The sequence below is a fragment of the Chiloscyllium punctatum genome, chromosome 11 (assembly GCF_047496795.1).
Source record: "Chiloscyllium punctatum isolate Juve2018m chromosome 11, sChiPun1.3, whole genome shotgun sequence".
Lineage (NCBI taxonomy): Eukaryota > Metazoa > Chordata > Chondrichthyes > Orectolobiformes > Hemiscylliidae > Chiloscyllium > Chiloscyllium punctatum.
In genome coordinates, this window is record NC_092749.1 from 54,550,580 (window position 1) to 54,578,536 (window position 27,957).

Sequence of the window (27,957 nt, forward strand, 5' to 3'; positions counted from 1 at the left end):
AACCAATGTCCTGTACAGCCGCAACATGACCTCCCAACTCCTGTACTCAATAATCTGACCAATCAAGGAAAGCATACAAAACACCTTCACTATCCTATCTACCTGCAACTCCACTTTCAAGAAGCTATGAACATGCACTCCAAGGTCTCTTTCTTCAGCAACATTCCCTAGGAACTTACTGTTGTGTGTATACGTTCTGTCCCGATTTGTCTTTCCAAAATGCAGCACTTCATATATATCTCAGTTTAACTCCATCTGCCACTCCTCATCTCATTGGTCCATCTGAGCAAGGTACCATTGTACTCTGAGGTAGCTTTCTTCACTGTCCACAACATCCCCAATTATAGTGTTATCTGCAAACTTAAATCAACCTTACCTCCTATGTTCACATCCAAATCATTTATATAAAATGATATAAAGCAGTGGACCCAGTACCGATCCTTGTGGCACACCACTGGTCACAGGCTTCCAGTCTGAAAAGCAACCCTCCACCACCACCACAACCCTCTGCCTATGTTCAAGCCAGTTTTGTATCCAAATAGCTAGTTCCCCCTCTATTCCATGTGATGTAACCTTGGAACCTAAGATTAGATGGACTAATGAGTCTACCTAAGGAACCTTGTCGCACGCCTTACTAAAGTCCGTATAGGGCACATCTACCGCTCTACCCTCAATCCTCTTCATTACTTCTTCAAAAAACTCAATCAAGTTAGATTAGTTTTGCTTTTTCTTTAGAAATTAGTTTTGTTTTACAATAAATAGATAATCTTGGAATTCATTAAAGAAACCTAGTGAAAGATTTTTTTATTCTTGATAAAGGGAAACAATTGGTTATTTTAAAGATTGAATCAAAAACAACTTGCAGCATAATAGGGTTTTATTAACAGCACATTACTCCTGTCCCAGTCATAATGTAAGAAAACTTTAAAAATCGCCCCTTGAAATTCAATGGCTTCAGCATTGATAAATTCTCCACCATCCTTACGACAGGGGTTACCACTGACCAGAAACTAAAATTAGACCAGCCATATAAGTACTGTGGTTACAGGCTTTATATTCCTAAGGTGAATAATCCAGCTGTTGACTCCCAATACCTTGTTAACCGTCTACATGGCAGAAATCAGGAACGTGATGGGATATTCTCCACTTACCTGGATGTGTGCAGCTCCAATACCATGCAAAAAGCTTGAGACTAGCTTGGACAAGCAGTTCACTTGATGAACATCCTGTCCACCACCTTCAACATTAATGCACAATGGTAGATGTGCATACCACCGACAAAATAAACTGCATTAACTCAACAAGGCGCCTTCAAATGATACCTTCCAAACCTGCAACCACTACCTCCTTCCAGGGCAGCTTTTACAAGAGAACATCACCTTGTGCAAGCTCCCTTGCAAGCCATATGCCATCCTGATTTGGAACTATAATCAGCATTCTATCACCACCACTGCACACAATCCTGGACCTGTCTTCCTCACAACACAGTGGATGTGCCACCCTCCATGTGGTACAACAGTTCAAGAAACCAGCTTACCACCACTTAGAGAAATTAGGGATAAATACTGGTTTAGCCAACAATGTTCAAATCCCACAAACAAACATTTGTTTTTTAAAAAAAATTAAAATCACTTCAAGATTATTTGCTCTTTATCACATTCACTTTTATGGGAGTTTGCTGTATGAAAATTATTTGCTACATTTTCTCCAGTAGAATGACAATACTTCAAATAAACTTCTTATATCAGGCTGTAACCTGCTCCTGAAAACATGAAAGGCAGTACATAAATGCAACCAATTTTCCTTTCTACTTTTAAAAGGACAACTTTTTCCTTTAAAATTTATGTCCGCTCTACAAGAAATTGTAATTATTTTCTTAACCAATGGAAATCCATTAGTAGTAAGAACTAACCAATCTTAGTTAATGTTTGCAGTCAATGATTCCAAGCAGCAACCTCAACCATCTACTGAAATGAAAAATCTCAGAATAATCTCAGAATTTGTGGGTGGCACGGTGGTTAGCACTGCTGCCTCACAGCGCTAGAGATCCGGGTTCAATTCCCGCCTCAGGCGACTGTCTGTGTGGAGTTTGCACGTTCTCCCCGTGTCTGCGTGGGTTTCCTCCGGGTGCTCCGGTTTCCTCCCACACTCCAAAGATGTGCAGGTCAGGTGAATTGGCCATGCTAAATTGCCCGTAGTGTTAGGTAAGGGGTAGATGTAGATGTAGGGGTATGGGTGGGTTACGCTTTGGCGGGGCGGTGTGGACTTGTTGGGCCGAAGGGTCTGTTGTTTCCACACTAAGTAATCTAATTAAAAAAAGCAGATGTGTCTGTCACAGAAAAGAACTTTACAAATCACTTCTTGTAACTTGCTGCAACGCTAAATGAGTATAAAAAGCAAATGCGTTACAGAAATAAACTACCATTTATAAAGTTAAAGCATTTTGTTATCAACTTTGTGTTCAGATTGTTTTTTTAAAAAAATGATTTTCATAAAATAATATTTCATTAATTCAATGATTAATAGGATCTTATTTTTGTTCAGGCAAAATGGTGAAAATCAATGCATTCACTTAAAAATTCTGGTAATATTTGCTGGAAATAATACTTTCAGACAATAATTTGATGAAAACCAGTCACAGTTTGGAGTTTGAACATCAGCATGGCACAGTATATAAACTGAAACTGCACTTAGGTCAGTTGCAATATATTGGTCAGCTCAGTACCCATGAAAAATACTTTTATTTTCAAGTTACTGTCTGTGGGCTATCAATGCTGCAAGTTTTTTACACAGTCAGTCATTCTATCATACATTTATATGACAATGAAGCAACAAAGTAGTTCACTGACAAGGCAATGTTTAACTAAGCTCACGTGCTTTTTTTTCCACGACCCACTGATGTATATAATACCCATGACCGACTGGTCACTAAATTAGTAAATTTACGTAGCTGGTTGCTAAATTACCAGGGATCCTACAAGTCTATCACCAGATTACAACATATAAAAAATACTCCAAATCTTAAACTGACAAAATAGCTTTTTAAAGTAGGAAACTTACTACAAAATCATAATAATTGTATTAACATAGTCTCCTCAAACATAGAAAAATGAGCCAAAGAAATACAAGGAAAACAAATGTAAAAAAGGAATGGATTGAGGGATACTGTAGAAGAATTCATACAGATTACTAAAATTATGGCCAAAATGATGAATTAAGGAGGCACTGTATTCACAGACTTAATTACCCTTTGGTATCATATTTAGTATCTTTTTGCAGACCTTAGGTCCATTATTGTTACCAGAATCTGTTTTACAAAGTATGAATCAGTAACAGATGCACAAAAATTCATATCAAAAAAGGTACATCATCTCCCCATTCAACCACTGGCAAGCTGTGGAGGAAAGCAATTCATGAAGCATGGCATTCACCTACTTGGCCCAGGTGGACCAGTTCTAAAACCGTACAACCCAGATGGCCTCCTTCTTCAAGGACCGCAATTTCCCCCCAGACATGGTCGACGATGCCCTCCACTGCATCTCTTCCACTTCCCGCTCCTCCGCCCTTGAACCCCGTCCCTCCAACCGCCACCAGGACAGAACCCCACTGGTCCTCACCTACCAACCCACCAACCTCCATGTACAGCATATCATCCGCCGTCATTTCCGCCACCTCCAAAACGGACCCCACCACCAGGGATATATTTCCCTTCCCTATCAGCGTTCCGAAAAGACCACTCCCTCCGTGACTCCCTTGTCAGGTCCACACCCCCTGCCAACCCAACCTCCACTCCCAGCACCTTCCCCTGCAACCGCAAGAAATGCAAAACTTGTGCCCACACCTCCCCCCTTACTTCCCTCCAAGGGCCCAAGGGATACTTCCATATCCGCCACAAATTAACCTGCACCTCCACACACATCATCTATTGCGTCCGCTGCACCCGATGTGGCCTCCTCTATATTGGGGAGACAGGCCGCCTACTTGCGGAACGTTTCAGAGAACGCCTCTGGGACACCCGGACCGACCAACCCAACCACACCGTGGCCCAACACTTCTACTCCCCCTCCCACTCCACCAAGGACATGCAGGTCCTTGGACTCCTACATCGCCAGACCATAGCAACACGACGGCTGGAGGAAGAGCGCCTCATCTTCCGCCTAGGAACCCTCCAACCACAAGGGATGAACTCAGATTTTTCCAGTTTCCTCATTTCCCCTCCCCCCACCTTGTCTCAGTCCCAACCCTCAAACTCAGCACCACCTTCCTAACCTGCAATCTTCTTCCTGACCTCTCCGCCCCCACCCCACTACGGCCTATCACCCTCACCTTAACCTCCTTCCACCTATCGCATTTCCAATGCCCCTCCCCCAAGTCCCTCCTCCCTACCTTTTATCTTAGCCTGCTGGACACACTTTCCTCATTGCTGAAGAAGGGCTTATGCCCGAAACGTCGATTCTCCTGTTCCTTGGATGCTGCCTGACTGGCTACACTTTTCCAGCAACACATTTTCAGCTCAGGAAATGATTTATTTGTCAAGATTGATATAAACTACTTTAAAATTTCACCTTTGCACTTCAGAATGATCCAGCAACATTACCATAAAGTAAACATGAAATGCAAGGGGAATGCATGCTTTAATTATTATTTGCCCAGAATGTGGTACAAAGGGCAACACAAATTGTATGCTTATACAGTGTATTTCTTCAAATAACATATACAGTGCTGGAAATGGCATAGTTCTGTAAGCAGTGAATTCATATTGGTAGGACACATTAAATGTGTGAACTAGAATTGTTACAAATACTCAAAAAGGTATCTGCTGCATCTACTTTGGACTTGTACAAAAAGACAAACTGTCAGAAAATTGCAGAGCCTACCGTTCCTTTGTCTTGCAGACACATCATGAGGGTGCAGACATCACCTGTTGCTTGATGATTCACCAAGACCATGGCTTCATCTTCAGTAATCGCTTTTACGTCATCTCCCCATTCAACCACTAGAAAAGAAAAAGCATTTGCAGCAAGGTACCACCATCCAATATAAAAACAACTTCCTATCACAACGATGGAAACAACACAAAATTGTCAGAGGAGCTATATGAAAAATGATACCTCCCAAGGGGCTTCACAGGAGCTCTAGCAAAAAATAAGCTTTAAGTCAATCGCAGATTGGTTAGCCATAAGTTTTAACAAATGCATTTGGACATTAACGAGCTTCTAAAAAGGAGGGAGGAAAGATTTGGAAAGGAATTCAGGAATTCAAGGCCACTTGCAGACTTAGAAAACAAATAAAACTGGGGTACACAAGGCCAAAAGCAGAAGAACACATATCTTGAAGGATATAAAGGTCCAAGGTTGTGGGAGAATTTTAAAACAAGGTTAATATTTTTAAAACAGGCTGCTGCTAATGGAGAAGCTAACATTTATTAGGTGATGGGGAACAGTTAGTGAGATAGTACTAACGACAGTTCTGGTTGACATCAAGTTTACAGAAGACAGAACATGGGAGTCTGGAAGGGCATATAGGAAAAGTCATGTTCAGAGGTATTGAAGGCATTGTTGAAAGTTACAACAACAATGAGTTGAAATTGGGTCAGGTAACATAACAGTGGAAGAAGGGAATTTTTTTAAATCATGAGATGGATATATGGTGAAAACACATCTCGGGGTCCAATATGGCATCAAAGTTGTGAGCAACTTCAATCAACTGCAAGGTAGAGGTACATAGTTGGTAGCTAGAAATGGAGTTAGTGATATGGTGAAAACAATACCTTTGGTCTTCCCAGTACTTAGCTTAAGGAAACTCATTCAGTAGTAAATTTCAGAAATGTAATTTAACATATAGACATGGAGGGATCAAAAGAAGTTTTACTGAGGTATACTGGATGTTGTCAGGCTTGGACTGATAAATACTACTTAAGTGTCAGGCCATGACCATCTCCAGCAAGAGAGAATCTAACCATTGCCTCTGGAAATTCAGTGCCATTTCCATTGCTGAAATCCCCGCTAATCATCCTGGGAGTTACTTTGACCAGAAACTAAACTATGCGAGCAGTGTAAGTACTGTGGCTCCACTCATTTCTTGTCTCCTTAGCGCCCATACCTTATATATAAAGTGCAGAACAACCATGTGATGGAACAATCTTAATTTCCTTGAATGAGGGCAACTCCAACATCATTTGAAGTTTGACACCATCCGATATTGCACTACCTTCAACATCTATTCCCTTCATCACCAAAACAGTGACAGCAGTGTCCACAATCTACAAGATGTAATGGAATAACCCCCCATGGGTCAGTCCAAACCTGCAACCTATAGTACCTAGACGGACAGGGGTAGTAAGTTGCATGGGAGCACCATAGCCTGCAAGCTTCCCTCCAAGCCACACCATCCTGACTTGGAACAGTATCATCACTCAGTCAATGCCACAAGGTCAAAATCCAAGGAACTCCATTCCTAACAAACACCATGGATGCCCCTATAACCAAAGGACTGCTGCACTTCAAGATGGCAGCTCAGAATGACCAACTCCAGTGCAATTACGGATGGGCAATAAATGTTGCCAATGATGCTCACGTTCCATGAATGAATAAGGAAAGTGAAGAAACGGATGTTGCTGAAGGGAGCTACGTAGATACAGCAAAAATCTTATCACCAGCAGTTTATAAAACAAAACAAACTTGTGACAACACACAAAATGTAACAAAATCTTCATGGTAGAGAAGGGGTGCATAACTACATCTAGAAGTTCAATGTTCCACCATGATTTTGTGTGTTACTTCATTTAAATGTCTGCTGAAAGCCAGTCAGCAGCAATCTTGTAACTGAATCAGAAGATTATGGGTTCAAGTCTCACTCCTTGACTAAACCACAAAACCAAACCTAGGCTGGCATTCTCATGCAACACAGAGGGGGCTGCATTTTTGGAGGTTAAATCTTTTAACTGAGGTGCTAAACCCAAGCTTGCATCAGTTGTCTCAGCTGGGCATGAGAGATCCAAGGGCACTATTTCAAAGAAGAGCACCAGTTATCCTAGTGTCCTAGTCAATATTTATCCCTCAATCAACATGAACAAAGATCTAATCATTATCAATGGTTTTTGTGGGAGAATGTTGCCCTTCCTATAACAGTGAATACATTTCATAAATATTTCATGGACTGCATAATGATTTGAGGAAAGCTTTATATTAATGCCAATCTCACATCATTCTCCCTTGCTCCAATCCACCATATTAAAATTCAGTGTTTTTCACAGAAAGAGTCAGTCATTTTTCAGAGCTGACATTCTAAAGATGGCATCTTTATCAATACAGCACTTCCTCACTATTGTACTGAAGTATTAATCCAAGTTGCATGCTCAAGTCTGTGGAATAGGATCTGAAGCTATGATCTGTCTCAGCTAAGAATGTTACCACTGAGCCATGGCTGATAAAACTGGGTAATTTAGCTGCTAGATATCCCCCAAACTGCCTGTACTGTCTTTACTTGATCAAATAAACTGGAGACGGATGTAAAAAAGGACGATAATCAAGCTACTTCTATAGGTTGGTCACAATGTTAGCCACTATAATTCTACTTAAAGCCTATTTAACAGTCACTCAAGCAAGTTTCTTTGGAGGATTTTTTAAGCTGTTAGTTGTGAGGTGGGGGGGGGGGGCGGTGTGGTGAAGAAGGGGGAAAAGAAGAAGAGCCGGAACAAGAAACATGCTAGATCTTTATATTATTTAACAGAATATCCTGAACAAAAATGATTTCACACCAAAGATTAGTGAACAGTCAACACCCAGCATCAAATAAAACATATTTTGTATATTAAGAAATTGTACACATTATTAATTCAGTGTTACAATTTATACCTATCTCAATGTATAATTGCCACAAGAGGATAACAATTGTTCCTCTTTTACTCTAGCTCGCATCTAAGCAATACTCATGGAAATAGGAGCAGAGGATACACAACACACAATATATGATTTAGAAGGAAGAGCAGCATGAGGAATTAAAAATGGATATATTAGAATATGTTTTTAATAAAAATATAGAAGAGCTATTATAAGTATAAATTAGAGATAATACTGTGGTGCAGTTAGTCTCTCTTATTTAGAGTCAGAGTTATACAACACGGAAAAAGACCTTTCGGTTCAACTCATCTATGCAGACTAGTTATCGAAGTAGATCTAATCCAATTGCCAAGATTTGGCTCATTTACCTTCCTATTCATGTACCCATCCAGGTGCTTTTTCCCATGCTGCAGTTGTACATACCTCCAACACTCCTTTGGCAGTTCGTTCTATACAAGCATCACCATCTGGGTAATAAAGTTGCCCCTTAGGCCCCTGTTAAATCTTTCCCCTCTCACCTTAAATCTATGCCCTCTAGTTTTAGATTCCCTTACCCTGTGAAAAAGACCTTGTCTATTCATCCTATGCATGTCCATCATTATTTTATAAACCTCTAAAAGGTCACCCCTCAGCCTCCAAAATCCAGGAAAAAAGCCTTAGCCTACTCGGCCTCTCCCTATAGCTCAAACCCTCCAATCCTGGCAACATCCTTGTAAATCTTTTCTGAACCCACTCAAGTTTAACAACATCCTTCCTATAGTAGGTAGGCCAGAAGAGAATGCAGTATTCTACAAGTGGCCTAACCAATGTTCTATGCAATTGCAACATGACATTCCAACTCCAAAACTCTATGCATCAACCAATAAAGGCAAGTGTACTAAACACCTTCACCACCCTGTCTACCTGCAATTTCATTTTCAAGGAACCATGCACCTGCACCATAAGGTCTTTGTTTTACTACATTCCCCATGGTCCTACCATTAGGGTGGCATGGTAGCTCAGTAGCTAGCACCAGCCACTTCACAGCACCAGCAACCTGGGCTCGACTCCAGTCTTGGGCGACCGTCTGTGTGGAGTCAGCAGATTCTACCCCTGTCTGTGTCCCTCCCCCGGATGCCCCAGCCTCCTCCCATAGTCCAAAACTATGGGGACCAGATGAACCGACCAGGCGAAACTGCCCCTGCATTGCACAGTTCAGATGGACCAGCCATGGAAACTGCAAGGTCACAGGTTTAGGGCCTTCGGAGGGTCATTGTGGACTCAATGGGCTGAATGGTCTGCTTCCACACTGTAGAGATTGCATGATTCTATGACTAACTGTGTTAAGTCTTGCCCTGATTTGCATTACCAAAATGCAACACTTCACACTTCTCTAAATTAAACTCCAATGCAACATTCTTCAGCCCACTGGCCCATCTGATCAAGGTCCCTTTGTACACTGAGATAACACACTTCACTGTCCACTGCACCACCAATTCTGGTGTCATCTGTAAACTTACGAACCATACCTTCTATGCTTGCATCCAAATCTTTTATATAAATGACTGAAATTAGCAGACCCAGCACTAATCCTCGAGGCATACCACCAGTCACAGACCTCCAGTCTGAAAAACAACTCTCCACCACCACCCTCTGTCTCCTACCTTCAAGTCAATTTTGTATCCAATTGGCTTGCACCCCCTGAATTCCATGAGATCTAACCTTGCGAACAAGTCTACCACGTGGAACCTTGGTCAACTGCCATACTGAAGTCCATATTTTCAATGCTCACCACTCTGCCTTCATCAATCTTCTTTACCTTCTATTCAAAAAACCCAGTCAAGTTAATGAGACATGCTCTCCCATGCATAAAGCCATGCTGACCATCCATAGTCAGTCCTTGCCTTTCCAAATTCATATACACGCGTATATGAATGTACACAAGGACTCCGCCTGCACAACCCTCAAGAAGAAATTTCTCCTCATCTGAGTCCTAAACTAGCATTTCTTTATTCCAAGACTAGGCCCTTTAGGCTTTGGGACTCATCCCATAGTCAAATACTTTGCCCTTTGTGATAGAGACTGTTAAATGATCTTTCCTTTCATTAGTACCTTGCTTAACTGTTATCTTTGGGATGTATTAGTGCACCCCACCATGAAGACTGGTGCAAAATATTCGTTTAAATTATCTGCCAATTTCCTTTTTGTCCCAGGTGAGCCCTTCAAAAGGTCCCACACTTATAGTTCCTCTTTCATTTTAGATGTCCATAGAAGCTTTGTTATTTATTTTCTTATTTCTTGCCAATTTACTTCCATAAACTATTTTCTCACTTTCTATTATTTAAGTCATCTGGTGCTGGTTCTAAGACAATGCCATGGCTTTAAGAGGCTATTTTGTCCTTTTTTTTTGAGGAGTGGTTTAAAAGTAGAGGTAAGGAGCAGTCTACCAGAACCACTAGAGTAAATAGCTTGTGAGGCCTTGGATTTTTATTTAAAGTTAGAACAATAAAAGCAGCATGAAGCGATGTGATCAAATTCCCACAGAACCAGGATCTTTAGTTTAGCATTCAGAAGCTACTCGGGCTGTGAAAAACTGCCACTTCTCTCCTTGCTACAAATTCTCTCTCAATTGTATTTTGATGTTTTCTCATTCTGGATTGGAGATATGCACGTGAGACAATCTGTTTTCTGAATTTGCCTTTTGCCAAGGCAGTGTTTATGGGATGTTGCTATATTGGAACAGTTAGTTAATTAGTAATTAGTACTGTATTTACTATTCTGTTACACTTTCCAATTGAGTTAACCTTTTCCAATTCCTTCAAATGAACTAAAAATTCTACCGTGTTGTGATCGCTAGAAAAATTTTATTTAAAGAATCACTAAAAAGTGTAGAAACAGGCCCTTCGGCCCAACAAGTCCATACTTACCTTCCCAGACCCAATGCCCAAAACTACGGCTCTACATTTACCACTGACTAATGCACATACCCTGAACACTATGGGCAATTTAGCATAGCTAATTCACTTAACCTGCACATCTTTGAATTGTGGGAGGAAATTGGAGCACCAGGAGGAAACCCATGCAGACATGGGGAGAACATGCAAACTCCACACAGACAGTCGCCCGAGGCTGGAATCGAAACCGGGTGCCTGGTGTTGAGAGGCAGCAGTGCTAACCACTGAGCCACTGTGCCACCCCTCCTGAGAGGGACCTTAACCATAAGATGCAAGATTAATCTTATCTCATTACAAATTACTGGACCTAAAACAGCCTGTTCCTGATAAAGTAATGCATTGCAGAACCTAAAGAAACAATCCCTGATGTGCTCGAGAAATCAATGTTACTTTGCACATCTGAATTGTCCAGTCAATAAGCAGATTAAAATCACCAAAGACAGTTGTAGTGCCCTTCTCACATGCCTTCATTATTTCTTGCTTTATACTTTGTCCAAAAATGAGACAACTCCTTAGAGTCTTATAGACAGCTCCAAAGCATCACTACATAACCTTGCCATTCCTTATTTCAATGCAAACTAATTCCACATCACAGTCAAGTACTTATCACCACTCAGATTGCAGCGATATCTTTCCTTGTTAATAAAGTTACCCCAAGTCCATTTGTTTCTTGCCTAATCATCTGGAACATCAAATATCCTTGAATACAGAGTTCCCAGTCACCCTGCAATCATTTCAATATTTAAAAAGGTCATAGAATCATAGATATGTACAACACAGAAACAGAACCTTCAGTCCAACTCGCCCAAGCCAGCTAATTATCCTGACCTAATGTAGTACCATTTGCCAGCACTTGGCCCTTCCTATCATATACACATCCAGATGCCTTTTAAATGCTGTAATTGTACCAGCCTTCACCACTTCCTCTGGCCGCTCATGCCATACACACACCACCCTCTGCATGAAAGTGTTGCCCCTTCGATCTCCTTTGTATCTTTCCCCTTTCACTCTGAACCTACGTCCTCTAGTTCTGGACTCCCCATCCCAGGGAAAAGACTTTGTCTATTTATCCTACCAATGCCCCTCATGATTTTATAAACCTCTAAGGTCACCCCTCAGCAGTCAACGCTCCAGAGAAAACAGCCCCAGCTGATTCAGCCTGTCTCTATAGCTCAAGTTCTCCAAATGTGGCAACATGCTTGTAAATCTTTTCTGAACCATTTCAAGTTTCACAACATCCTTCCAATAGGAAGGAGACCAGAATTGCATTCAATATTCCAACAATGGCCTAACAAATTTCCTGTACAGCTACAAAATTAGCCCCCAACTCCTATAATTAGTGCTCTGACTAATAAAAGAAGAAGTGTACCAAACACCTTCACCATCCTATCTACCGGTGACTCCACTTTCAAGGAGCTATGAAACTGCACTCCAAGGTCTCTTTGTTCAGCAATACTCCCCAGGATCTTACCAGTAAATGTATAAGTCCTGCAAGGATTTGCTTTTCCAAAACGCAGCACCTTACATTTACCTAAATTAAACTCCATCTGCCACTTCTCAGCCCATTGGCCCATCTGATCAAAATCCTGTTGTAATCGGAGGTAACCTCCTTCGCTGTCCACAATTTTGGTGTCGTCTGCAAATTTACTAACTATACCTCCTTAGATCATATCCAAATCATTTATACAAATGAAGATAAGTAGTGGACCCAGCACCGATCCTTGTGGGACATCACTGATCACATGCCTCCAGTCTGAAAAGCAACCCTCCACCACCACCTTCTGTCTTCTACCTTCAAGCTACTGCTGTATCCAAATGGCTAGTTCTCCCTCTATTCCACGAAGTCTAACCTTACTAATGAATCTGCCACGAGGAACCTTGTCAAACGCCTTACTGAAATCCATACAGATCACGTCTACCGTTCTGCCCTCATCAATCCTCTTTGTTACTTCTTTAAAAAAACTCTATCATCAAGTGAATGAGCCATTATCTCTCACGCCATGCTGATTATCCCTAATCAGTCCTTGCCTTTCCAAATACATGTAAATCCTGTCTCTCAGGATTCTCTCCAACAACATGCCCACCCACCGATGTCAGGCTCACTGATCTATAATTCCCTGGTTTTTTTCTTGCCACGTTTTTTTAAAATAGAGGCACCATGTTAGCCAACCTCCAGTCTTCTGGATTCTCACCTGTGACTATTGATGATACAACTATCTCAGCAAGGGGTCCAGCAATCACTTCCCTACCTTCCCACTGAGTTCTAGGGTACACCGGATCAGGTCCTGGGGATTTATCCACTTTTACGCACTTCAAAACATCCAGCACTTCCTCCTCTGTAATATGGACATTTTTCAGGTTGTTACCATCTATTTCCCTACATTCTATATCTTCCATGTCGTTCTCCACAATAAACACTGATGCAAAACACTCGTTTAGCATGTCCCTCATCTCCTGCAGCTCCACACAGACTGCCTAGCTGATCTTTGAGGGGCCCTATTCTCTCCCTAGCTACCCTTTTGTCCTTAATCCTATTTGCTAAAGCTATCTCATGTTCCCTTTCTGCCTTCCTGATTTCCCTCTTCAGAATACTCTTACTGCCTTTATAGTCTAAGGATTCACTCGATTTCTCATGTCTATACCTGATATACACTTCCTTCTTTTCCTTAATCAAACCCTCAATTTCTCTAGTCATCCAGCATTCCATACACCTACTAGCCTTTCCTTTCACCCTAACAGAAATACATGTCTCTGGACTCTCATTATCTCATTTCTGAAAACTTCCCATTTTCCACCTGTCCCTTTACCGGTGAACATCTGCTCCCAGTCAGCTTTTGAAAGTTTTTGCCTAATACAGTCAAAATTGGCTTTTCTCCAATTTAGAACTTCAACTTTTAGGTCTGATCCATCCGTTCCCATCACTACTTTAAATCTAATAGAATTACGGTCGCTGACCCCAAAGTGCTCCCCTACTGTCACTCCGTCATCTGCCCTGCCTTATTTCCCAAGAATAGGTCAGGTTTTGCACCTTCTCTAGTAGGTACATTGACATATTGAATCACAAAATTTTCTTGTACACACTTAAATTCCTCTCCATCTAAACCTTTAACACTATGGCAGTTTCAATCTATGTTTGGAAAGTTAAAATCCTCTATCATAACCACCCTATTATTCTTACAGATAACAGAGGTCTCCTTACAAACTTGTTTCTCAATTTCCCACTATTAGGGGGCCAATAATACAATTCCAATAGGTGATCATCCCCTTCTTATTTCACAGTTCAACTCAAATAACTTTCCTGGATGTATTCCCAAGAATATCCTCCCGAAGTACAGCCCGGTAATCTATCCCTGATCACAAACAACACTTCCCCTCCTCTCTTGCCCCCCTTTCTATCCTTCCTATAGCATTTATCCTCGAACATTAAGCTGCCAGTCCCATCCATCACCAACCACATTTCTGTAATCGCTATGATATCCCAGCCCCACGTTCCTAACCATGCCCTGAGTTGATCTGCCTTCCCTGTTAGGTCTCCTACACGGAAATAAAAGCAGTGTAATTTATCACTCCTACCTTGTCCTCTGCTTTGTTTCTGCCTGCCCTAACTGTTTGACTCGCTTCCTTTCTTAACTGTACCAGTCTCAGATTGATCTCCTTCCTCAGTTTCCCTAGGTCTCACCCCCACTCCTTACTAGTTTAAATCTTCACGAGCAGCTCTAGCAAATCTCCCTTGCAGTATGAGCCCCTTCCAACGCAGGTACAATCCATCCTTGTACAGGTCACTTCTACCCCAGAAGAGATTCCAATGATCCAAAAATGTGCAACCTTCTCCCATACACCTGCTCTTCAGCCACGCATTCATCTACTCTATCCTCCTATTTCTGCCCTCACTAGCTCACAGCACTGGGAGCAATCAGATATTACCACCCTCGAGCATATCCTTTTTAAATTTCTGCCTAACCTTCTATATTCTCTCTTCAGAATCTTACCCTTTCCCCTTCTTGTCGTTTGTTCCAATATGTATAATGACCTCCTGCTGGTCCCTCTCCCCTTTGACAATATTCTGCATCCTCTGAGACATCCTGGAGCCTGGCACCAGGGAGGCACACACCATTCCGACTTTTCACCACTGGCCGCAGAAATGTCTATCTTTGCCTTTGACTAGAGATCCCCTATCACAATCAATCGCTTGGAACCTGATGTACCGCTCATTGCGATAGAGCCTGTCTCGCTACCAGAAACTTGGCTGTTCATGCTACATTCCCCTTAGAGTCCATCACTCCCTACATTTTCCAAAACAGCATTCTTGTTTGAAATGGGGATAGCCACAGAAGACTCCTACACTACCTGCCTTTCATTCCTGGAGTTAACCTATCTACCGGACTGTATTTGCATTTTTCTCCCTTCCTCTATCTGCCATGCATCAAACCCCTAGTCCTTGTAAATTCCCCATTGCCTCTAACTGTCACTCCAACTGATACAGGTGATCGGACAGGTTTGACAATCAAACACACTTACTGCAAACATAATTATCAGTAAAATGGAAACTCTCCCTAAACTCCCACATCTGACAAGAAGAGCGCATCACTCTACTAAAAGCCATCTCTGCTCCTTCACAATGTACAGACCCAGAAAATAGCACCATCTTTTTGCTCTAAAAAAGTGCTCCAGGCGAACTTAGTACTTATGGTTTATATTTTTTTTAATTTAATAGAGAGACAGATTTCAATAAAACATAATCAAGAAAGAACCCAAGCTACTTACTACTGCAGACTTATAGCAAGGTTACACATTAAAAACAATACGCTTATCGGTTCCTGTGCTGTGAGCTCTCCCACATAGGTTCCTCCAAGATTAGCTGTGAATTTCGCTCCTTGTTAACTTTTTTCTAGATGCACTCCGATGTCCAGCAATACATGAACTCAAACAGCAAAGACAGTAACTATACACAGATTCACTGCTGTGTCAGTTAGCAGTGTAATTTCTTTCTCTCTCACCCCCTCCTGACCATGCGCTCAGTGCTTTTTGTCTGTCTTTCATCCTTTTTAAAGTACCATTATTTTGATTTTCCTCCCCCCAAAGTTCCAAAACAATACAAAAGCTGCTCCTAGAATTCGAGGAAATCACCTCCAAGACCGAAAATACCTCAAAAAAAAAAAGAGCAGCTCTTACAGCCACAATTTTTCCCCCATTCTCCATCGTGGATTTATCAAGACATATTTCTTTTTATTTGTGCGGTCAACTCGCATGCTGTCAGTTTTGCCTTAACTTCTGATTCTAATTTCTACTGCACTTTTCTACGTGTACTTTCTATCCCTTCCTGTCACACTTGAAAACTGTTTGCCTCTCACTACACTGCATCACTGCTCTTTCTTTTTGGATGGTCTAATTGAATCCTTCCCCTTACTAACTATTTAAAAAGGAGAAAGTGAGGACTGCTGATGCTGGAGATCAGAGTTGAAAAGTGTGGTGCTTGAAAAGCATCTGTAGAGCAGGAGAATTGACATTTCGGGCATAAACCCTTGTAACAGTTGGCTGGAATTGAACCTGGGTCCCTGGAGCTGTGCAGCAACAGTGCTAACCACTGAGCCACTATGCTGCCCATATTTCTACATAACATTTCTTTCTTCTCCTTCTGCTTGAATGGTGCTGTGGACTACAGTTGAAATTACATCAAGTTTGGTCCAAGACATCGGTCCCAGCACATTTCAAAGCAAACTTGTATAAAACAGAACAGCTTTTCCTTTCCCCTATAATGGTACCAGTGCCCCATGAATCAGACCCCAATTCTCCCACATCAATCTTTGAGGGGACACATTGACCTCTCTAAATTTTATTTACCTAACACCAATCTGCATATGACTTAGGTAGTAATCAGAAGATTATTACATTTCTGGTTCTACAATTTAGTTTAGACCCGAGCTGCTCATAATCCCCAATTAGAACCTCTTTCCTAGTCTTACCACTGTCAATGGTAAGTATGTGGACAATGACAACTGGATCCTTCCCCCTCCCACTCAAAGTTCCTCACCAGTTCAGTAGAGATCTCCTGAACTTTGGCACGGGGAGGCAATGCAGTCTTTGCTGCATAAAACAGTATCTATTCCCTTTACCATGCTATGGCCTATTACTACTAGGATCATAGAAGTGCAGAAAGAGGTCATTCAGCCTAGAGAGTCTGTACCAATCCTCCAAAGAACACTGCACCCAGACTTAGTCCCTCACTCTATCCTTAAACCCACATTTACTATGGCTAATCCTACCTAGCCTGCACATGCCTATACACAATGGGGCAATTTAACATGGCCAATCTACCTAACCTGCACACCTTTGGACTGGGGGAGGAAACCAGAGCAGATGGCAATCCCATACAGACACAGGGAGAACATGCAAACTCTGGGCCTTAGCACTTGAAAGCATGGCCAAAAATGGTGGGGAAACAAAAAAAAAAATCAGGGATGGTCATGAAAATCAAGGACGGACAATTTAAAATCAAAGTGCTCCTAGTCAGGAGCTATATAGTTCAGTGAGTACAGGGGTGATAGATAAACAGCATTTGCATTGAGCAAGGACACAAGCAGCAGAACTTTGGATGATGTTTAAGTTTATGGAGGGTTACACATGATTGATTGACCATTGTAATGGTCAAGCCTATTGATTTCAAAAAAAAAGGAGAGTTCCAACAGCAGATAACCTGCAATAGCGTAAACTCAGAACATGTTAGAGGAGTGAAAATAGACAGTCTTAGTGATAAGACGACTCTGGATTCAGAAGCTCAGTCGTTAAGCTGATGCCAAGTTTGAGAACAGCTGGTAAAACTTCAAAAAGTTGTTAGAGTGAGTGACAGAACTTCTCTAGGTAGAGAATGGAGTTGACGGCAGCGATTTCAATCTTTATGTTTTTTGTTGGTGAAAATTTCTGCTCAGCTGGCAATGGCGGACATTGCAGCTGTCAAGGTGTTGCGGCTAGGAGAATCAGAATGCTGCTTGTGTCGAAGTGGAATATGATTGCACATGATTATGTTGAGCATTAGCTTGTCGATGAGAAAGAGGATGGGTAAAAGATAGATTTTGAGGTTGGGGAGGAGTGGTGGTGGCTGGAGGTGGGAAGAGATCAAAGCCGATAGTGCAGAATGTGAAGAGAAACTAATGCAACTGAGACTTTGACTACAATAAGATAAATAAGATTTAGATTTTAAAAACCTTTAAGCATCAGTATTATTCAGCTGCATCTCACTGAGTACTTCTACTGCTACTACTGTATATTGTTCCCAAGGTGCAACAGCGAGAGTGAACATTACATTTTAAATGGAGTCTAGCCAGAACTTTATATAGTAGTAATATAACTTTCACCCCTTTGTATTCTATCCTTTTTAGAGATAGTGGCCAACATTCCATTAGCCTTTGATGATGTAATAAAAAAAACAGTTCAGTTAGGGGCTGTCTGACCTACATGGAAACCAGTGCCAATTTAATGTCTAGATCAAGCTATGGAGAGATCAACACTCAACTGTTGGGTGTTTATTTGGCCAAGATAGAATATGCACACTCACTCTGTAGAATCAGTTTAGTATAAAAGCAAAGTAGAGCATTTAATTTGGAGAATCATTTCAAAAATGTAGTCTCTCCCAAGCATTTTTTAAATATTTTATTTAGATGATGTATTTATTAGTCTCAAACAAGATGTGCATGACATGGGCACAGGGTGGGAAAACTAGCCTAGAGACTAGGATATTTTTTTCACAAAGGGTCTACAGATTTGAAGTACTAGAAATGCATCAATGTGGCAGCATACTCAACTGAGTCAAATAGTCATGGCTTCAAACCCCACTCCACTGTCTTGAGGAAATAATCCACAATATTCACCAAGTGTGGTATTGAGGGAATGCCACACTAGATGGTAATGTGACATTCCCTCAATATCGTGCCTAGTGTGGTAATTAATTTAGATGTTAAGCAGACTCACTGCCTGCACTCACAAGTGGGCATAAAAGACAATATGGGCTATATGAAGAATAGGAAGTTTTATTCTGTTTTGGCTGTCAATTAAGATTACTAAAAAACAATTGCTATATCTGGCAGAATCTATGGCTCTTTGTGGGACCTTAGTCTCCAGAGATAGGCTGCCACATTTTCCCATATCACAACACTAACAACAATTTGAAGTACTCCACTGGTTTAGTAGCATTTATGGAAGACTTATGGTTGTGAAATACGTTCTATAGATACAGGTTGGTTCATACTCTTAATAAATAAGGATTAAATGAGCAGAAGTGGACATGGCAAAGGGGATATTTTTGCAATCCTGGTTAGGCAACAAATCTTGGGAGGGGGGAGATCACCATCCAATATATACATCGCATGTTTTGAATTTTCATTGTCGAAATACAAACCAGACTGCTTCTGCAACAGATTAGACAACTGTATCAGAAATTTATTGTCTCGGCAATTGATGTTCAAAAAGCCTGAAGACTGCTTTAAAAGTAGATTGAAGTGCATTATCAAGATTCAATTGACTGCCCTTTAAATTCTACAAAGAACTGCTTTTTTCATTTTAAAGTATATTTTGTTCCTAAAGACAAATTTTGCACAAACAGCTAGAGAGTGGGTCAAACAATCCCTGTATTATCACATTGGATGCTTGCTTCTCCTTCTTTGATGATCAGATACTTGTAAATAGACTTTTATTTCACTCTATTTTCCTAGGTTTGAAAAAACCCCATTTACAAGGCCTTTTTTTTAAATACAGCTGAAGTCATTAGACAATAGTTATGTGTCTTCAGACTCATTCTTGGCCACATCAATAACTTAGTATAAACTAATAGCTCCTGTTCCTCAATCTAACTCAAAACTACTGAATATTGTAGAGATTCAGTAATGGATCCAAAATAATAAAAGTGCTCCATTAAGCTCTAGATTACAGAAAATACATTTTTCAAACTTTCCTTCATAACTAACATACTTCAAGTTGAAGGCCATACTTTAGCTGAGCATTTGTGAGAAGTAACCATAATGGAACAAAGAAATGTTTCAAAATAAAGATTTGTTATGGTCTTATCAAGAATTTGTCTGAAAATCTGAGCCTGGTTTCCTCCCCCTCTTGAAGTGAATGAGAAAGACACCATTATTGATCTCCTAATCAATGCTGTTGTACCGAGGCTACAAAGTGAAACATGATGTTTCTTTGTTTAATCTCTGCATCCTGTCAATTTTGCCTGATCACACTCCCATGAAACAGTTTACAATATTAAAACAGCAATTTAAGTTTTAAAAAAAGTTTTGCCATTTCAGAAATTCCATTACTTCATGAAAGTAACAAGTAGCAGGAAGTGTGGCAACCTGGACTTGTAACATAAGGTCTTATAACTAAATACCAAGGTCTAAGTTTCCTTTTTTATACTCTAGGATAAAGCCTCATCATGTAAGGAAAGACATGTTATGAAAGAGATGCCATTTTCAGCTACTGACCTTTACAAAACAGTAGCTTACAATAAATTTTTCTTTGATGTATTGATAAACTGAATGGTTTTTGGTCTTACATAAGAGATGTGTAATAGTAAAAGGCAAGGTTAAGTATTCCCACACAGTTCTTGCTGAGGGATCACTGCAATTTTCCAAGGTAGAAATGGGGTATAGGGGAAAAAGCTTTCAGTTGTCCTGGATTTGTACTTCACACTTCAGTTTCTTGTAATTTATTAAACATATATGTTTGTTTCTCTTCATATCTGCTTTCCATAATGTTGTCAGTCCAAATTTTGGGTCACATTTCTTTCTTGGATCAGGAGCCAAATTGTCCCTCCACTTTCATTCAACTAGTTTCCATTTTTTTTTAAAGAATTTAGAGAAGCTTGCACAAAAAAGTGTGTGCAAAGGCAGTAGTCCTACATTCTCCACATTCTGACAATGCTTGATTTCTTTTCTGGGAGGGTGGACGAAGTAGGTGTAAGTGGCTTGGGTCAAATCCATAGTATAATCCTTAAGCTATGGGTTGTCATAAATTTAACTACTAGACCAAATATTACAGCATTTGTTACAACGCTATCTTGTTGCCTTTCCTTTAATTTTTTTTGAATGCATGATTACACATTTTGTTGAACCTTATTCTTGCTTAATTAAAATGCGCAGCATTTTCTCAGCCTTCTCTACTGTCCATGAAGCTCTAATGTACCTTTTACTATTATATATCTCTTATGCAAGACCAAAAACCATTCAGTTTATCAAGACACCAAAGAAAAATTTATTGTAAGCTATTTACTTTGCACCTGTAGCGCTCAACTGTCCAATTCTGGCTGAATTCACTCACTTGCCAGAGTGGGAAAAAATTTGCCAGTAGCAATTTTGCTCTGAACAGCTACACACACAACTTGAGGGCATAGCAGTTAAAGGGAAATTGATGCTGCAATAGGTAACAAAGGACCTTGCTGTTCCGATGGATGGAGTGGTGCAGAGAAGATCGGGTGATATTGCCCAGCACTGCCAGAGAATGCTACGACAACAGATCTTGTCAGTCTGAGCCAAGGTCGCTCCCTGGGTCAGTGCAGTTTCAACTGCCCAGCGAAACACCCAGCAATGCAGGAAGCAAGTCAATGACTTTCTGCATCCATCAGGGTGAGTGCCATCATCTTCTCTCTACCACTTCACATGCAGTCCAATTCTGCCATTCTACTCAGTCCCATCAAGACTCATGCTGCACCCCTCACTTTCACATGCAACATCCACTCCCACTCTTGCAAGCTTGAAGTCTTATTCCTACATGTTGTTTCCTGGACCAAGGTATGGAAGCAACAGCGGGTGTACCATGAGCATACAATGAGTGAATCGCAGGTGCCTGCAACTTTGACAACAGGGATTTATCTTTCCAAAAGGTACAGATGTTGCTATTAAAATCACAGGCACTAGTGGAGTAGAGCTGTTGGCTTGCACGAAATGAGGAGGAGGAGTCCTTGAACCAAGGAGGGAGTTGGACTGCACACAGTAGGCTAATGCTCAAGGTCATAAGGAATGTTGAGTTGGCCAGTGTGTCACCTTCACTATACATGTTTCCCTCTGAAGGTTCCACATAGATCTAACTTGTCGGACCCTCTCTCGCAGATAACAGCGTTTACCCCACCCACTCATTGGAATGAAACTAGCTGCAACTACAATGTATACTTACGATTTTACAGAATGATGGAAGCCAACAGTGGCTGTCCTCTGTCACAAAGGTTAGGGTGCTGCTCACCATTGAGCACACTTCTCCTGCATAACCCTTCGCCCTTCTACGCTCCCCTCCCTCTACACTGCCTTCATCCCCACTGCTTCCCAGCACTCTTCCTCCATCTTCCCCATCTCCCACAGCACCAGCCCCAAAAACCTACTGCTACTCCCTGCTCAACCCAGCATTTAGTGTATAGAATCACCAGGCTGACTGTGGCCCGACACTGAGTAACTTAGCCGATAACCCCAGAGAATGAGTGACCACACCTCTGACTGATCTGATAGTTCTACAACTCCCAACAGTGTTCCCATGATTTGCTGGATAGGCTGCACTGGACCCACAGGACTGTGATGCACTTGCAAAACTGAAGAGGTACAACTCGTTGACCATGCGTGCCCCGATCAAATGTCTGGCCATGTCGAAAGCCTTTGAGGGATATGGGAAATTGCCATTAATTTAGTGTACCAGACTCCCCTGACTGGTGCCTCTGTGGACAATGACGATTAAAAATTTGAGACATGGTAGTTTGCTTGATGTATACGTCAAGCTGGTACTATGCCAGTACATTATGAAAGAGTGGGTGTGACATTGCAATGTACCATATAACAACATGCTAATCCACCTGTTAAGAGCTGCCTGGCTATGCATAATTGATGGTAGCCCACAAACCCACTAACACACTAAAACAGCAGCTAATGAACTTGAAAAGACCCTACTCGGACAATGAGCAACGTCATTTACAAAATACCACACAAGGTAACAAACACTACATTGAACAAACAGGCAGAAAACTAGCCACCAGGATACATGAACACCAACTAGCCACAAAATGACATGACACTCTCTCTCTTGTATCCTCACATATGGATGAGGAAGGACACCACTTCGACTGGGACAATACATCCATCCTAGGACAAGCCAAAGACACGCACGAGAATTCCTCGAAGCATGGTATTCCAACCGGAACTCTATCAATAAACACATCAAGTTAGAAACCATCTCCAACCCCGAGAAAAGGAACAGAAAGTGACATCACCACAGGAAATGACATCACCAACCCAAAGAAACCCAAACATATAAATAGAAAGCAGGAATTTTCAGCATTGCTTCGCATGAGGTCCACTGAAGATGCAACCTAGTAAGGTAACAAAAGGTCTGGAAATGAACCTTTCAGCTCAGCAAGCAAACCTACATCCAAAACCACAACCTGAGCTACAAATCTTCTCAAAACTTGCTAATACATAAGTGATAAGTAGCAAGGGAATACAATAAATGCTATGAATATTTAAATACTGGCTGAGTGGGCAAAGTGCAAAAAGATGCAGCTTGATCCAACACATGAGCTGGATGCCTGGCCCGGTGTACAAAGTGCCATTCCAGCAGCACAATGATAGTTGCTAGTTTGCTCCAAAGTGCATTAGAGATGATCCATGATGGCTTGGGGAAGCTGGCACCACAGATGTGAGATGTGCCAAGGAGTGCCTGAGAAATTAGTGCGAGATACCTCAAATGGCAGTTACAGGAGCAAATGGTGAGCTGGAGACGTTAGAAACACACTCAGACTTTCACATCTGGAATTCTCAGTATCCCATTTGATAGGAAGCTTAAAGTTAATGAGGTGAGATTGGCAGTTGATGAGGGTGATAAGAAAAAAAAAATCCCCATTGATAGGTTTCTCACCACTCCCCAAACAGAATCTTATCTTGACGACTGAAAGTCTGATAGAAAATGCAACTAGAGTCATACAGTTATGCAGCGACAGAAACAGACCATTCAGTCCAACCCATCCATGCCGATCAGCATCTAAATTAATCCAGTCTTATTTGCCAACATTTGGCCTCTATCCCTCTAAATTCTTCCTATTCATGTGCCCATCAAGATGCCTTTTTAATGTTAACGGCACCTGGTTCCACCCCTTCCTTTGGCAGTTTATTCTATACGTGCACCACACTCTACTTGAAAAAGGTGTCCCTTAGGTCCCTTTTAAATCTTTCCCCTCTCAACTTAAAACTATGCTCTCTAGCTTTGGATTCCCATACCCTGAAAAAAGACGACCTTGGCTGTTCACCCTCTACATGCCCATTATGATTTTATAAATCTCTAAAATTCAGCCCTCAGCTTCCAATGCTTCAGTGAAAACAGTCCCAGCCTATTCAGTCTCTCCCTACAGCTCAAACCTCCAACCCTAGCGTCATCCTTGTAAACATTTCCTGAACCCATTCAAGTTTAACATAATCTTTCCTATAGGAGGGAGGCCAGAATTGAATGCTGTATTTCAAAGTGTCCTAACCAATGTCCTGTACACCTGCAACGTCACATCCCAACTCCTATATTCAATGCACTGACCAAAAGCAAGCATACGAAACACCTTTCTTTACTATCCTTTCTACATGTGACTCTACTTTCAAGGAACTGTAAACCTATACTTCAAAGTCTCTTTGTTCAGCAACACTCTCCAGGAGTAAATGTATAAGTCCTGCCCAGATTTGCCTTTCCAAATGCAGCACCACATATTTATCTAAATTAAACTCCATCTGCCACTCCTCGACCCATTGGCTCTCCAATCAAGGTCCCATTGTACTGACATAACATTCTTCATTACACCATCAATTTTGGTGTCATCTGAAAACTTACTAACTATTCCTCCGATATTTATATCCAAATCACTTATAGAAATGATAAAAAGTAGCGGACCCAGCACAGATCCTTATGACACACTGCTAGCCGCAGGCCTCCAGTATGGAAAAACAACCTTCCACCACCACCCACAGTCTCCTACCTTCAAGCTAATTTTGTATACAAATGGCTAGCTCCCCCTAGATTCCATGTGATCTAATCTTACTAAACAGTCTACTATGTGGAACCTTGTCAAATACCTTGAAGTTCATACAGAACGTATACTGCTCTGCCTTCAATCTTCTTTGTCACTTCTTCAAAAAACGCAGTCAAGTTTGAGCATGGGAAATCACTAAGCCATGTTAACTATCTTTAATCAGACCTTTCCAAATATATATAAACCCTGTCTCACAGAATCACCTTCAACTTACCCAGCACTTACGTTAGGCTCACCAATCTGTAGTTTTATGGGTCTTCCTTACCACCTTTCTTTAATAATACACCACATTAGCCACCATTCAGTCTTCCGATACCTCACCAGTGGCTACTGATGATGTCAATATCTCAGCAATGGGCCCAGCAATCACTTCCTTAGCTTCCCGCAAACTTCTAGGGCACACCTGATCAGGTACTGAGGATTTATTCACCTTTATGCATTTTAAGACATCCAGCACCACCTTCTCTGTAATATCGAAATGCTTCATGATGTCATTATTTATTTATTCATTCAAGTTTTCTAGCTTCCACTGTAAATACTGACACAAGATACTCATTTAGTATCTCACCCATTTCCTACAGTTCTACGCAGACAGCCTTATTGATCTTTAAGGGGCCCTATTTTCCCCCTAGTTATGCCTTTTTTCTGAACGTACTTGCAGAATCTCTTAGGATCCTCCTTAGCCCTATTTGCCAAAGCTATCTCATGTCAACTGCTCACAGCATACAAAAAGGCCTTACTAAACTTCTCATGCAATTCTCCCAGATTATTCCACCATTACCCATGTTGATGCGGAAAAGGCAGGGAAGCAGAGAAAGTTTAGCAGATCAACCATGATCTCATTGAATGGCACAGCAAAAATCAATGGGCTGATGGCCTACTTCTGCTCGGACATCTTATAGTCTTATGCTTCAAGGCATTAAGATTTTGCCCAAAGTGGTTAATTTTCAGGGATTTTAAAAAAAAATTAACCAACCTTTTAACTTCTCTTTTCGCAACAGGAATCAGACCTCAAACATCCATCTGTTAAAATACATCCATCATTAACAAATAGATAAATAAATAAAAGGCCTTGCAGTTGTTCACACTTGGTCGGATCTCACAGCAGCCATTGCTGTCTTGGAGCTTGGAATCCCAAATCAACAGGGTGTTGCAGTTAATGGCAACTGTTTTTAACTGCCTTGGTTCTATGCTTTGGAATTCCTCTCCTAAATCTCCCCTCCTCTCAGGATACTCCTGATACTTACACAGCTTTAACCAACTTTTAGTCATCTCTCCTTTTACGTCATTCTATGGTTCAGTGTCATTACTTTTAAGATTGTTTTTAAGTGCCTTTGGAAGGTTAGCTATATTAAATGCACTATATCAATTCAGTTTGTTGTTACTGAAATTAATAGAGTTCTATTTAAAGCTATAATATCAACATAACAATTTGCAAAGAGAGATGTCAAACCACCAAAAGGAATTATGATATATCAGGTTAATCCTGACCTTTAATGCATCGTGCACAACTACATTACCTTACCCAAACTATTCCATTGTGTTTTCAATTCTCAAAGTTACATACTTGTAACAAGCCAGCTCAGTACAACATCCATTACAAATGCTTCATCTTTGATTTCATCAGTGCATACTGTAGCTCCTAAGTATACTTCTGAAAGGCCTACCATAGTGTATCTCACATTACAGACAGCGACCAGTATGGAATGCTTTCCAAGCAGACAGTGGCAAAAGTGTAACCAAATCGACAACTATGGCACAATTAAATAAACAAAGAAGCAAAGAGTAGTTATGCCTTGCAGCAACCATCTGGTCAGACCCAAGTAATATCCAAAATGATTAAGGTACTTGCAATTAGATTACTTGTGTCAAATCACAATTTAAGTGCATTACACAATACAAGAAAAGCTCCATGCAAAGCATAGAGCCCAGCATAGTGAATGTAATCTGATGACCTTTGAATTGAAAAGAAACAATTGACATCTGCCTGTTACTAGCTGTTAAGAAAATGTTTCAGTCCAGTTTACAACAAAAAAAATATAATTTCCTCTATATCTGAATAGTGTATCAGAATACAATACCATCAATGAAGAAATCCTTAAAAAAAAAAGACTTTGTAAAAAGTTTCCCCTCAAGGTAAAATAGCACTAATTTAAGATATTAATGCACACTTTGAATTGTCCAAGTATTTTCAATTCTCCTTCCCTTGATTCTTTATTTTCACATTACAGTACAACTAACAAGGTTTTCTGTCTGAAGTCTGCAGAAACACACTCCTTATGAACTAAATTTTATTACACAATTCTCACAGGTGACCCAGGTTGCTAGATGTTTTCCTTCACCATGCAGGCATAGTGTGAATGCACCACCTTGAAATTTCTTTACTGTGATTATCAATGCTGCTCATAGCTGGCCAATTATAGTAAGGCAGTGCTGTTAACAGATATATTTGGTTTCTTGGTATCAACACACCAGAGCAAATTCAGTATGTTCTGCGTACTTTTGGTGAACTACAAAGATTGTTTTTAACCAAGTTCCCTTATCACTATCAACAAATCTGTAGCAATAAGAAATACAAATATACAAAACATAGTTTACATGGGTAAAATATTAAACATTACTACTACTTTTTTTGGCTGTTACCATTATATTATGAGCATTCTGGCCTTAAAATATGGTTTCAATGAATTCCTAGAGACAACTGAATATTTGCTAGTGAAATTACTAAATTTAGTGTCAGCAATGTTAGGAATTCAAACATTAGAAATCACATATGAAGTACTGGTCAAGGACATAACCAAAAATTAGAACACAAACATGATCTTGGAAACAAGCACTTATATCACCAGAGTGAAAGCTATCCAACTTTTTGTCTTTTTGTTTATTCCCACAGGCATTTAAAATTTCAGATCCACTACAGCTGCACTTTGGTAGCCACATTCAGATGACTCAGTCTTAGAATACAAAGACTGCAGATTTAAGTCTCCCTATTACTTAAAAAGGTAGTTTTGGTTGACTTCCACTTAGTTTTGGTGGTGTCAATCCTACGTCCCACTTATTCAACTAGTTACCTCAAGGCACTACTGAAAGAGGGCCAACAAGTCCCTCTAGTATCTTGCCATTATTTCTCCCTCAACAACAAAAAGATCACCCA

The 27,957-nt window shown here is 40.8% G+C and overlaps 1 protein-coding gene across 7 annotated transcripts in view; it reads right to left on the reverse strand.

The window, feature by feature from the left end:
- The window catches only part of lpgat1 (lysophosphatidylglycerol acyltransferase 1), a 118,100-nt gene that overhangs the window by 79,006 nt on the left and 11,137 nt on the right, over positions 1–27,957 (reverse strand). For all 7 annotated transcript variants that reach the window (XM_072580836.1, XM_072580835.1, XM_072580834.1 and 4 more), the window contains one exon: positions 4,878–4,996. In XM_072580836.1, coding sequence (XP_072436937.1) covers positions 4,878–4,996 — 119 coding nt within the window. The remainder of the gene's footprint in view (positions 1–4,877; positions 4,997–27,957) is intronic.